This window comes from Tupaia chinensis, unplaced genomic scaffold (assembly GCF_000334495.1).
Source record: "Tupaia chinensis unplaced genomic scaffold, TupChi_1.0 Scaffold143922_1, whole genome shotgun sequence".
In the NCBI taxonomy this organism is placed as follows: Eukaryota; Metazoa; Chordata; class Mammalia; order Scandentia; family Tupaiidae; genus Tupaia; species Tupaia belangeri.
Window position 1 is genome coordinate 110,172 of NW_006203773.1, and position 14,513 is coordinate 124,684.

At 35.2% G+C, this 14,513-nt stretch overlaps 1 protein-coding gene across 1 annotated transcript in view; it reads left to right on the top strand.

Moving 5' to 3' along the window:
- The window catches only part of LOC102480692 (highly divergent homeobox-like), an 89,002-nt gene extending 82,763 nt beyond the window's left edge, over positions 1 to 6,239 (top strand). Inside the window, exons 7-8 of the mRNA XM_006165493.3 lie at positions 599 to 721; positions 5,883 to 6,239. Coding sequence (XP_006165555.1) covers positions 599 to 721; positions 5,883 to 6,008 — 249 coding nt within the window. The 3' untranslated portion in view covers positions 6,009 to 6,239. The remainder of the gene's footprint in view (positions 1 to 598; positions 722 to 5,882) is intronic.
- Positions 6,240 to 14,513: the final 8,274 nt, after the last annotated feature.

The following is a 14,513-nucleotide window of genomic DNA, read 5'->3' on the forward strand; positions in this document are numbered from 1 at the left end:
AACTAGTGTAAAAATAGTGAAGAGAAATGTGTTTCTCCTCAGTGGTAGACTGTGGTACATATGGAGATATTTTCTGAATAACAAATTTCTACTTAATGGTATTATGGAAAGAGAGGGGGTCAGTCATAAGATTTCCAAAGACAGTAATTTCAGCCCCTCCTTGGTACAAAATAACCTTTTCAGTTATCAGTATTTGGCTTTCTGAGTGATACATTCAACATTTCTACATCTGCTAGTGCTCTTGGGGTTAATTGGACTCTATTTTTAATCCTAATCCATATGCCAATTAGTTTTGATATAGGAGGGGTCTTTTCAAGAAAGGAACTTTAAAAAAAAAAAAGGAACTTTTTTTTTCTCTTGCTGGAATTTCTTTTATTGAATTTTCAGCTTTGCAAATTATTTTATGTTGGTGATTTGCTTAAAAGGCAGCCTTTGAGTATTAGGAAAAGTTCCTTTTTTGCTTTATATCTCTATGCTAAAATTCTATTTTCTTTATTGAGTCTTTAATTTAATTGCATCTCAGAATTTTGTTTTTCATCAAACATGTAGTCCTAAGTGTACATAGGGTAATTCTATTATTTGATGTTTTCTCCTTCAGAATGAAGAAGTCAGATTCATTGAAAATGAGCTAGAAATTCAGAAGCAAAAATACTTTAAACTTCAGACATTTGTTAGAAGTTTGATACTAGCTATGAAAGCTGATGATAAGGAACAACAGCAGGTAAGTCCCAGAAGAGACTAGTAAACTGAAATGTGTCATATTGAAAAATGGCATGTAATTCTTGATTTCTTCATATCTTTTTATTTTTATACTCCATTTCCTCTTGGCATGGATGAAGTGTTTGTTACTTTGTGATTTTTATTAACACAGTTATTTTTAGAATAGGTGTTTAAATTGTGTGTGCTGCTTGAGTGGAAAATCAAAGTAACTGCTTTACATAGTTTATTAATTCAAGGTTAGCCTTTAGATAAGGATAAAACTAATTTTTAAATTAATTATTTTTAATTCTTCAAAAGGTTTGTATAATTAGGGCTACTCTGACTTGAGAGGCACAACGTTTAAGACATTTTGTGGATGAAAAAAATAAGGTAAGCATTTATTTGCCTCTCTTTTGAATCTCAGTTACCTGCCAGCTCCAACTAGAGTTTGCAAATACTTGGATATATTCCACTCTGTGATTTGTTGCTCATAACTAAGAAAATTAAAAATTACTTTGTGAAAATCTTTGTGATGACAGTGCATTGCTTATGTTTCCCAATTTGAGTGTTTTAGTCTTCTACTCCAAGTTTGAAATGTAATTTTAATTTGTCACTGTGGATTTTATTTAAAAATTCCTCCTGAATTGTATTTTCTGTCTCATATTTTCATATGAAATCTGTATAATAATTTATTAGGTTTGCTAAAAATAATTATGAAATTATCATTTTTAATTTGCCATTCAGTAATAAATAATATCAAATTTATCTCTGAAATCACCAAGTATACCATGAAGATGATTTCTTGTGAGAGAAGTTCAATGAGTAGTGTGAGATAGAGGTAGCCATTATTTAGGAAACAGTCTCAGAGGCTTTTATTCAGCAAGGAATGTCAAGAGTACCAAACTTCATCCCTTATATCCAAGCAGACTGCAAGTACATAGCCCATTCCAGACATCTCCAAGAGAAAAGATGAGTCTTAGCTTCTCATAATTCTCCTTTTTTACTCCAAAGGGGAGGGATTCTTTATATATTTTACTGAGGTTCTGAATCACAAATTTTTTTGTTGTTTATTATTTTTTATTTTTTATTATTATTTGTACATTAAATTGCTATACATCATTTAGATTGTGAAGAGACTTTACCCAGCATGATTTACACCTCAGTCCAGCCCAGTTGAGACTATTATACACATCCTCGTCACGCTTGTGTCCCACAAGTGTCTTACCTCTCCATTTCCCCTTTCAAATTTCCTTTTCTTCACTCTTCCCCTCCTACACTCTCTTTCCACTTTGTCTCTAGTGTCCATTACAATTTTTAATACTGTTATGTTCTCCAATCTTTCAGTCTCTACCATAGAGTACGGACAGTCAGTATATGTTAAGTGGAGACAGACTATGTATTCTCTTTCATAGCCTGACTTGCTTCACTCAGCAACGTATCTTCCATATTTGTCCGCTTTCTATCAGATTCCAGGGCCTTGTTGTTTTTTATGTCTGAATAGTATTCCATGAAGTATATGTGCCACAAGTGTTCAATCCATTCATCAGTTTGTAGACATTTGGGTTGCTGAACTACAAAATTTAAAATAAAAGAATTCATCCATGAGGCTCAAATCATCATGTATATATCCAGTTTTATTAATTTTTCTCCCTTACCCACTATATACACACACAGACATCTCAAGACAGTAGCCTTCAGTTACCTTCGCCAGCTTTATTTAAGCAGATTGCTTTATTATGTGAATTATGCATATTCCATGATATATGAAAAATGTATTTGTTTTTTAATTAGCAATTCAAAATATAGATTTCAAATGAATAAGAGTTTCAAATGAACATAGTGCCAAGGGTACCATATTTTTTTTTAGAGAGAGAGATTATTGCTATAAGGCATGTGCACTCACCAGAGAGACAGAGACAGAAAACTAGAAATAACTCCCCAGGGGGAATGACTATGTTGCAGTCCCTTCTCCATTCTGCTCTTGAGATCTTGGGCATGCATACACATGTATTCAGCATGAGTTTTAATCCACAGAATCCAGGACTCAAACTGCAGTCAACTATGAGAGTCCAGCAATGTATCCATTATGCCATCTGCTACTCCTGGTACTGTACATTTTAAATAACCATTAAAATAATAAAACTGGGTCCCACCATAGAATGAGGTCCTAGTCTCAAAATTCATAGCACAATATTGAATTCAGAGTTATATAGCCAGCTAAATAGCAATTATCTATTTCTTCTTACATCTAGGACTAGCACACAAACTCCTTTGTATTTTCTAATTCTAAATTTATTCCTAGCTCTTCTTTTTCCCTCCAAGACCACTAATAAATAAGAGAAGTAATTAATGTGCATTTGAATTTTCTCTTTTTTCTACTTTTCCACTGATAAAAGAATAATGAGCTAAGACATAGACAAAAGTTGGTTGAAAGAAAGAGACAGTCATACAGAACATGTGATGAACATCATAGCCTATGTAATCAACACCCCAAACAGAAACTACTGATATTTATAGTAAGATCAGGTACAATAGATCTGAAAATAATTGTCTCAAAATATAGAAGTTCACAAAATTTGTCCAGGTAATGTCTCAAACCACTGATCTTTACACTATGAAACATGTAGAAGTTTGTTTTGAGAAGGAGCTATTTTTTTTTTTTCTGGTAAAAGAGAACGGTTGTTTCATTGGTTTTTCACTTTTAAAAACTCCTCAAAATTTTTTATTAATATTTATTTGGATAAGATGAGTGGTCCACAGAATATTTTGGCCCAACAAAGAAGTCATTGATTTAAAAAAATATATGATACTCTCTGACTGAAACATTAGATTACCCAAACGTATTTTTTTTCAATTAATAGCAATTTTTAAATCAAACTAATGTTGCCATCATTGTACTAAATTATGATCTTTCTTCCCCTTTATAATCCTCTGTGATCTTAGCTAGGTAAATTGCTTTTTGTGAACTTTAATTCCTCTATTTTGCAAGAAGGATAAGAATGAATAATACTGCAGAACTTGGCATTTGTACCCCAGGGCCTAAAATAAATGTTAAAAACTGCTCACATATTTAGAAAATGTTTTAATCTCTTGGGAAAAACGGGTGCTAGGTCAGACCCTGAAGAGTGTTGTCATTGATGAATAACACGTAATAAGGAAAGTTAATTGTGTCTACTTCAGAATCTATGAAAAATGCAGATCCAACAATTGGCATAATTCATAACTTTGTTCACTGTGCCGATGTTGCAACCCAATAAGATATTGAAAGTAGAATTTTGACATGAACTCATACGTTATTAGTGCCCTAAACTACCTCAGATATTAAACTTTATATTTCTTACCACACTCATTTTACTTAGTCAGTTATATGTAATGTAATGACAAATAAGTAATGCTGCTTCTCTGATTTGTAGATCTCCCCATTAGCATTTAGAATATCATTAACTATCCCCATTCACTTGACTTCCCAAGACTCTAAGCACATGTTTAGTGAGTATTAATTTAAACACTTTCCCCTCTTTAATATGAAATCTTCAAAATTGCAAAGTGAACTAAACCTGGCGACTTATTTCTCATATACTGATCAATGTCACCAAAGACTTCATTGATTGGACTGGGTTAGTGTAAACCACTGTTGTAGATAAAAATGGCTCTGTGGCCATTTTTACATTACATTACAGCAACTTCGTGGCTTAGAAAGCATATAGTACCCTGGGACCAGCAGTTAGTGTAATGACTATGTCGCTGGACTCCCATGTAGTCGACCGCAGTTCGAGTCCCGGACCCAGTGGCTTAAACTCACACCAGGCACGTGTGCGTGTGTGCCCAAGATCCCGAGACGAGAATGGAGAAGGGATTGCGGTGTGGCCATCCCCCCTGGGGGGTGATTTCTCGCTTTCTGTCTCTCTGTCTCTCTCTGTCTTTCTGGCGAGCGCACGAGCCCTATAGCGAAAATTTTCCAAAAAAAAAGAGAGAGAAAGAAAGAAAGCATAAAGTACCTTTAGTTGACTTTGCTGTGTAAATACACTGTTTCAGCAAGATGTTCTGGACAATTTAATCATATCAAATAACAGTTTTTCTCACAGATAAAAGTTAATCTTTTTACATAGTCTGACAAAAAAAAAAAACCAAAGTTTCAATCTTACATCTGTGTTACAACGCAAAGTGTATAGGATTTGTAGCTGTCACTTCTTTTAATGAAGAGAATAGGAGAATTCTGTCTTATTTCAACAGCAGATTTCATGTATTCTCTAATGTGTCCTGTCTTTCTGTTCTTTAATTGGATAGTGGCAAGCTTTCATTTGTTCTTGTTCCCTTGATCCTTGTTTAGTGAACCCAAAGCCCACACTACAAATAATACTGTCTAAAAATTGTCAGATATGTTACTTTATTTTTAGTATTGGGAACAGCAAATCAATAATTTAGTTCACAATTTTTTATGGTCAAGTGGACATCAGTACTGTCAGCCACATAAAAATCAATCATTTATTTCTCTAGTATGGATGTATGTCCTACAACTCCAGATGAAACAATAGACCTTGGCAACGCTTAGTTCATGGCTCTTGGCTTATTCTAATTACTCATGCGGAAAATAAGCAGCCTTCTTGATGCATTCAGCTGTGCCTTGGTGGGTGCTTGGCCATCTGTAGATATGGGCATAGCCTAAGGAAAGAAAAAATATTACATGGTCTTTTCAAGTTGTTAAAATTTAAAGTACAATAACTGAATTTCTTTCCTAATCAGTACATTTATTCTGCCACTGAAAAACAAAATAATCTTTTGTAAAATGTGATTTTCTCTGAAGGATAGTATAACTGGACATGACTATTTTAATAAAGAATTTGATTTTAAAGCTCTTCAACAGTGATCAATGAGCACTCAAAACTAGTATGAAAATCACTTAACTTCAAACACTTCAAAGTGCTCAGTTCAGAATAGTTGCTCGTTTCCCTTATGATTGACCCTTTGTCCAGGATTTCACTCCACATAATCTCAATATCTAGCTTTTTATTACTTCCTTAATAGTATATGTAAGTAAGTTATTGTATATCCTGAGAGTGAAATGGTTCTTTCTTTAAATTCGTAAGAATAAGTTCACTTGAGAGGACTACAACTATTGACATAAAATTGAAAAAAAAAATCTATCTGTACTAATCCCCCCAAAATTCATTTTTCTGATTCAGGCACTGCTGTCAGATTTACCTCCTGAATTAGAAGAGATGGATTTCAATCATGCTTCGCCGGAACCTGATGATACCTCATTCAGTGTGTCTTCTTTATCAGAGAAAAATGCCTCAGACAGTTTGTGATTTGAAGGGTGGAGGGGAATATATCATGCAGAATTTTGGCTGCCTAACAGGGAAGTGCATTCTGTTGCCCCAACATTCTTCAGTTGGAAAAACACATTGTTAGAACAGACATATTCAGTGAAGAGTGGATAAGATGCAATGGCTACACTGCAAAAATGTGTGTTAAATTTTGAAGCACTGTTTGAACTGTGGTTTTCAAACTGATGGAATTTTAGAAAATTTTAATTTTTGATCTGGTCAGCTATGAAAGGCATGTCTGATTTCTGAAAGATTTTAGTTCGGTTTTATTATTGAATCTTAGTTTCAGTAATAGTTTTAACCAGAGACATAAAAATAAAGTTACTTAAAAATTATTTATCTAGCTGCTAAAGATTTACTTTTCTTTTTTTTGTAGCCATTACATCTTTTTTCCCTCTCTTTTTTTCTATCATCCATATATACTTTTACTCAGGAAAGTGGTTTGAAAATTAAAAACAAATCTTCAAAAAATATTTAAACTGGGTGAACTCTGGTATTTATTTTTCAACCACTGTGAGAATTTGGCTTAAGCTAATAATTGAAAATTGAACTGATTACTAGTATGTAACTGGAAATTGTTGGTATTCTTCTATTATCTAACCCAAATATTTGTGGGGAGGGGGGGAGCACCATGGAAGGCTAATTCACCAAAAAAAGGTCAATAACTTATTAAGTGTACAGAAACAAAATGTTGTAAAAGATTAGTCTTAATGAGAATTCTTTGTTGCTGCAGATGACAAATATTGATAAGATTCATGTTCTACTTACTAGTAAATTTATGTAACCGAGTTAGATGAAATGTTGCACAAAGATTTCAAGTTTATCATCAGCTTCGTAAATTTTTTTTATTCTTACATTTTATGAAATAGGAAGTCAAGGTAAGCCACTGACACTTTATTTTTAATTTAGTCACTAAAGTTTGCCACAAAATTTACCTCATCTCCATGTGAGGCCTATATAGAGACATCAGCCAAGGATAATATTCAAAAAGAGTTATACTACTTTGGTTGTAAATCACAGTCCTCTGAATTTCCTGGATACTATTCTATGAGTACATGCCTAAAATGGGCATGCTTCCCAGTTGTACTATTAGGAGGTATCAGATGCCTACACTCTGTAGACAGTTCTTTGCAGATCTTCCCTTCCGAGGTGGCAGATGGTAAGACCAAGACCTATAGAAGAGAAAATGCTGGTTTCTTCCTAAGCTCACAGTGTCATACATTTGTGACTCGGCAGTGTGGAATTATGTTGCATGGTTACATCACTATCTCTACCTAAAAGATTAATTAACTAGCTAGATGGCTGTTATGGTCACCAAGGTTCTATTTGGGTGTTTTAAAATTTGTAATTAGAGCCAATTTTGTTCTTGGAATTCACTGATACCAACCTATGGATGTAGAAAGGTAGTCATGAATGTTTTCATACAGAAATGGGTAAAGTTCATTGATAGTCTTTCATTTGGTCAACTATTTGACTTGATATTATTGCCATACTACAACTATGGTTACTATGTTAGCAGAAATATTTTAGTGGTCAGGTAAGATCCCTTTTAGCTAAGGGCCATATGGTTCTTTGCAAACGATGTTTAGTATTTCTCACTGACAAGTCAAATTCCATCCAGAGAAAAGAACACTGAGTAATAGAACTTCAGATGTTAGGATTAAATTTATTAGTCACACCAACTGCTCCATCAGATAGAGTTCCCTCTATATGTAGCAAATATAAAAACGACTTCTTTAATAGCTCGAACACATTCTAGGCCTTCAAGTCCCTCCTAGTGTTTCATTTCTAGTCATTGAGTTTAGTTTTAACTCAACATAAGTCCTTTCTTATTTAATTCTCATTGCAAAATAATAATAGGTGATTTTTCCTTTACGTCTTTCAGCACGGTAGATTGTTACTTGTCACATCTCAACAATTAGTTCTCAATCAAAAAGTATTAATTGAGCTTCTGCTATAGAGAAGTCACTATCCACATTAGATTTCTCAACAAGCTATACATTTAAAAAAGAATTGTTTCTTATTAACTTTTTATATTAATAAAACTTACTGAAGTAGAAAATTTAGTACATTTAAATATTCTGTTAAGTGTGATTTCTAGAAGGAATTCTAGTCTACAGTCTTGAGAGGAAGAATAGATGATTCCCCCTTCTTGTTTAAAGTTCTATGAAAATAGAAACTATATAAATTATAGTAGTACACGTAGTATTCCTTTTGTCTTGGCATTTGTTTTCAGCACCAAAATTATTTCTTTTATCATCATTGGAATTAAAACACTTGTACAATAAAATGTGACTGTTCTGTAGCAAGAACCAAAGGATAACTGTTTCCAAAAAAAGAAATCATAATTGACAGATTGAAATTATGCACTGTAGATTTTGGAAAAGATACCAAGTCAAATATTAAAAAAAAAACTATTTGAAGAAAGTATATTTTTTCACATATATAGATTGGAGTTTGGGATACATTTTAGAGCAGGAAAAATATCAGCTTATTAAAACTGCTCTTGTGAACATTTTTATGACTGGAAGGAGAAATCAACTAATATTTCTTTCTTTAGAGCTTTAACAATATTAAAACAGACCATACTATCTTAACCATCTCTGAGAGAGACAGAAGCCAATGAGCAGGGTAAAAAACAACTCTTTTTTCCTTTAACTACATTTTGACAATAAGCCTTTAACCTTAGGATAGCCAAGCAGTATATAAGCAGGAAAAGTGTGTGTAAGAGCATTTATCTTCCAAAATGTATACTAAACAAACAAAAATCGCAGAAAGATACCTTCCTTTTTTCAGCTAAGCTAAATAACTCAAAAGGAAAGGAGAATTGCAGTTGCCATGGAGGACAGACCAATTAGCACATGCAAGGAAAATATTGAAATAAAATTGGCTTCTTCATGAAACCTAGGAATACTTTGTTGTATGGTCATTTATCATCAGCAAGACTTTTGTACTGCCATAGCAATCATGTGATAGAAATGTTTGTTATTGTTAGAGAAGAAAAGACAGTGGCCCAGTCACACTCTGTGCTCTCTATACTACCAAAATCTTAAAATACACCCAAAAGACCAAGTCTCCGAACACAGCAACATCTATTTAGAGGCAGTCTGTAAATTTGTAGGAAAAAAAATAAGTAGGTGATTTAATAGTGTTCTGGGCTCTAAGTCAGACTGTGTTGCCTTGGGGAGAGGGCACTTATCCCATTTCCAAGGGACGGATTTCTCATCTCAGCATGAGTTTATGATCATTTTCAAAAGATATTCTGAAAATTGTAACTTCTCCCGCACTCCATATTGTACTGATGGTATACCAGGAATATTATTTTAATATACTATTTTTCCATTGAGATTCTGAAACTGCAAGATTTTTAGAGGTTAGCTTTCTAAGGGAGTGATCAGTACCTTCATATTCAAATGATTGAATGAGTAAACTTCTCTGTGAAGTTGATGTTATCCTTGGAAGAGATCATTGTCTCATGCTCTTCACTAAGCTATACCCTGTAATGCTATAATGGAGGAGCCTACTAACTTGTGAATCTACAGTTAACACATCATTGCTCAAAATAAACCTTTATTAAGAGCAGATTTGCTAAGGGAGTAAAGAAAATAAAGTGATATTTTCATGCAAATATAGCTATGATTGTTCCATTGAAGTGTATACTGAGTATATATTGCTCCACATTGAAATTTATTTTGCATAACTTGTTAAATAGTTCCTTTTAGCAATCCTGCATTTCATTTTACTGGTACTACCTCTGAAACATACTATCACCTTAAAAACACATCAGACTGTAATGTGAATTTTTGTAGGTTTTTATTTAAACTTTTATAGAGGCAATAAATGATTTCCAAGTAATATAAATTTACTTCTTTATTTTAACATTTTTTTTCTGTATTTATATTGTAATCATTTTCCTCTTTTTAAGGGGATTACTTCCCAAAATAAGGTTCTATTCAAAAGAAAAAAGGTAGAAGTTTTTCGGGGCCAAAGAAGGGATATCAAGTGAAAATTATGTTGACTTCCAAGATACGATGTACATCATCCTAACTAAGAGCTACTCCAAAATCGATGGAATAAAGTGAATAGTCTGTAATAGACAATATATTTGTCCACAACAGCATATTTACACAGTAAAACAAGCAAGTAAATTACTGTAGTATAAATAAAGAATGATATTTTTACAACAGATTTTTTTTTACATGATATTGTATCTAACTTTTCCTGACCTTGACCTCAGTTGAGCATGCTTTTAATTTGGATAAAATATGTTCATGCCCTTTTTGTCAAAGTTTTATACCAGGACCAGCAGTTAGCATAATGGCTATGTCGCTGAACTCCCATGTAGTCGACCGCGGTTTGAGTCTCAGACCCAGTGGCTTAAACTCACGCCGGGCGTGTGTGCGTGCATGCCCAAGATCCCGAGAGGAGAATGGAGGTGAAGGGATTGCAGTGTGGTCATCCTCCCCTGGGGGGTGATTTCTCGCTTTCTGTCTCTCCGACTCTCTCTGTCTCTCTGGAGAGAGCACGCACCCTATAGGAAAAAAACTCTCAAAAAAGACCAAAAAAAATAAAAAAACTTTATACCAACTGAAATTCTTTTTTTTTAGAATTGTTTTACTTAACTATTTATTTATTTATTTACTTATTTATTTTATTTGGCCAGAGAGAAACAGTGTGTGTGTGTGTGTGTGTGTGTGGAGAGAGAGAGAGAGAGAGAGAGAGAGAGAGAGAGAGAGAGAGGAAAAGTGAGAAAGCAAGCCACCACCAGGTCTAGGACTCGAATTTCAGTCAGTCATGTGGGAGTCCAGCACCCTTAACCACCATGCCACCTGCTGGCCCACCAACTAAAACACTGTCACCTAACTAGTGGCAACAGTATGGAAAGTCATGTAGGATCCAGCTGCCTCAACCACCAAGCCACAAAGCCAGCCCAATGCAAAACTTTCATTTTTTTAAGAGATTTTTGCCTTAGGGCATGTTTGCTCATGGGGTACAGGGGGGAAAGACAGACAAACAGTGAGAAGGAAAGTGAGAAATCATCTCCCTGGGAAGATGACCATGCTGCAATCCCTTCTCCACTGGGAGAAACCACCTATGAAATAGGAATAATATTGTCTGCTATGATTGCTTCTCATGATACTTGTGAGAATCAAATGAATTAGTTTTCTTGTGTGTTTTTAGTTTTGCTATAGGGCATGTGCACTCACTGGAGAGGATAGAGAGGGAGAGAGAAATCACACTCCAGGAGGTGACCATGCAGCAATCCCTTCTCCTCCATTCTCCTCTCAGGATTTTGGGCATGCACTCACATGTGCCCGGTGTGTTTTTCAAGCTACTAGGTCCAGGACGCAGCCTGCCATGTGGATTCCAGCTACCTTAACCACTATGCCACCTGTCTGGCCCATAAATTAGTTTTAAAAGCACTTTACAACTTACAAAGCACTAGAGAAACACAAAATATTAACATTTATTAATAGAGTGTTCAAGGACAGCTCTGAAAAGCCAGGTTCCACATGGAGACCGTCGTTTGACTCATCAGACTGGTCAGTCTGAAACTGCCAATTATGTATGCCATTGCTCAGTGGTTTCATTTACCCATGTGATTGTGAGGTAAGTCATTCTCAACCATACCGAGAAACTCTGTATCAAAGTTTCAAGCATGGTCAGCAGGCGGCATAGGTTAAGGTGCCGGATCCACATAACCAGCTTCACAGTTCAAATCCCCAACCCAACCACTTGAAAATCACACCAGGTGCACGCACGTGTGTGTGTATGTGTGCACAAAAATTCTGAGAGGAGAGTGAAGGAGAAGGGATTGCAGCCTGGCTATCCTCCCTGGGTAGGGAGTGATTTCTCTCTCAAACACACGTGTCCTATTACAAAAACTATGAAAAGGGACCAGCAGTTGGCATAATGCCTATGTCACTGGAGTCCCATGTAGTCGATCACAGTTCAAGTCCCAGATCCAGTTGCTTAAACTCATGCCAGGCACAAGTACATGTGTGCCCTAGATCCCGAGAGGAGAATGGAAGAGAAGGGATTGTGGCATGATCATCCTCCCTGGGGGGTGATTTCTCACTTTCTGTCTCTCTGTCTCTGTCTTTGTGGTAAGTGCATGTGCCCTATAGCAAAAATAAATATATAAATAAATACAAAAAAAAAATCTCTCCAAATAATAAAATAAATACAAAAAAAAAAATCTCTCCAAATAATAAAATACTATAAAAAGGTTTCAAGTAATGACTACATATATTTACATTGTTCTGTGATTTATTGTTACCTTTATTAATACTCTTCATGACATTAAGAACTTCATTAATCTCGGGAACCAGCAGTTAGTATAATAGCTATGTTGCTGGACTCCCACGTAGTCGACTGCGGTTAGCGTCCTGGACCCGGTGGCTTAAAACCCATGTCGGGCGCGTATGCGTGCGTGCATGCCCAGGATCCCAAGAGGAGAATGGAGGAGAAGGGATTGCGGCGTGGCCATCCCCTCTGGGGGGTGATTTCTCGAACTTTCTGTCTCTCTGTCTCTCTCTGTCTGTCTGGCGAGTGCACTTGCCCTATAGTGAAAAACCTCTCAAAAAAAAAAAAAAACAGCTTAATCTCTATCAGCCTTTGTTTTCTGAGATAATAGAAAATACTTAAATTTTATGATCAGTTTTTTCACCGAAGACTTGTTTCTTTTCTTTAATTTTAATTTTAATTTTTTATACATTCAATCAAATGTTCATTATTTTGCAAAGTGAATATTCCATGTGTACATTTCTCACCAGTCCAGTTAACAATACTATAAAGTTACCTTCAATAGATAATAACCCATTTCTTTGTCCCATACATGACTTGCCTCTCTATTTTTTTTCCTTAATGTCCTTCCTCAGACTCTACTCCTTCACCCAGAACCCACTCTCTTCCCACCCTGTATCTGGTATTCCCAACCATTTACAATGTTTCTATATCCTCTAGTCATTCAGTTTCTGCCAGAGAGTGCAGATAGTCAGTGTATACATATATATACATATAAATGTATATTTTTGATATAGGTTGTGTGTGCTTGCCACAAAGACAGAGACAGAGAGACAGAAAGCGAAAAATCACCCCCCCCCCCCCGTGGGACTGGCCAAGGGAATGGCCATTCCACAATCCCTTCTCCTCCATTCTCCTCTCGAGATCTTGGGCACTCACGCACATGCGCCTGACGTGAATTTAAGCCACCAGGTCCGGGAATCAAACTGCTATCAACTACATGGGAGTCCAGCGACATGGCCATTATGTCATCTGCTGGTCCCCATTTTGTTTATCTTTTTAAAGAACCGCTTTTACTTTCATACATTTTCTGTATAGTTTATTTATTTTCTATTTTATTTATTTCTGCTTGTATCTTTATTTCCTTTCTCTTGGAGTATTTTGAACTTTTTTTGCTGTTGCTCTTCTAATTCTCTGAGGCACCATGTTAGGTGATCCATTTACCTTCTTTGCATCTTCTTAGGTGCACTAATTGCTATGAACATCCTTCCTATGAATGCTTTTGCAGTGTTCCAAAGATTATGGAAACTCGTTTGCTCATTGTCATTGTCTTCCATGAATCTTTTGATTTCAGACTTTATTTCTTCACTAGTAGTGAAGTTATTCAGGACTAGTTTATTTAGTTTCCATGTATTTGTATATTTTTAAGGATTTCTCTTGAAATTAAACTCAAGTTTCATTCCATCATGGTCGGAGAAAATGCTAGATATAGTTTCTATGCCTTTGAATCTGTAGAGGCTTGTTTTTTTCCCTATTATGTGTTCAAAATTCAAAAAGGTTCCATGTGGGGGTTAGAATAAAGTGTATCTCATGGTTTTTGGTTGGAAAGTTCTATAGATGTCTGTTAAGTCCATTTGATTTATGCTATCATTTAGATCCTTTATCTCTTTCTTATTTTTTCTCTAGATGATCTGTCCAGAGGGGATAGTGGGCTATTGAGGTCCCCAACAATTTGTGTATTGCAATCTATCTTTCCTTTTAGATCTAACAGTCTTTCCTTCACATATTTGGGTGCTACTGTGTTAGGTGCATAGATATTTATAAGCATTATATCTTCTTGATGAATTAACCCTTTTACTACAATATAGTGCCCTTATTTGTCTCTGAATAGTTTTTGTTTTAAAGCTTGTATTTTCAGAAATTAGTATCATGAGTCCACCTCTTTTTTTTAGTTCCCACTTGCATGGAATACTTTCTTCCAGCCCTTCACTTTTAGTCTATGTTTGTCTTTATCCATGAGATGGGTTTCTTGTAGGCAACAGAGAGAGGGTTTCTGTTTTATTATCCATTCAGCCAGTCTGTGTCTCTTGATCGGAGAATTTAATCCATTAACATTCAACGTTATTATTGATATTTCTGGACTTGTCCCTACCTTTATGTTGGCCATTGTCTTGGTTGCCTTTTATTCCCCTATTTCTGGCTGTTCATTCTTTAGATTTCCTGGAACAGGACCCTCTTCAG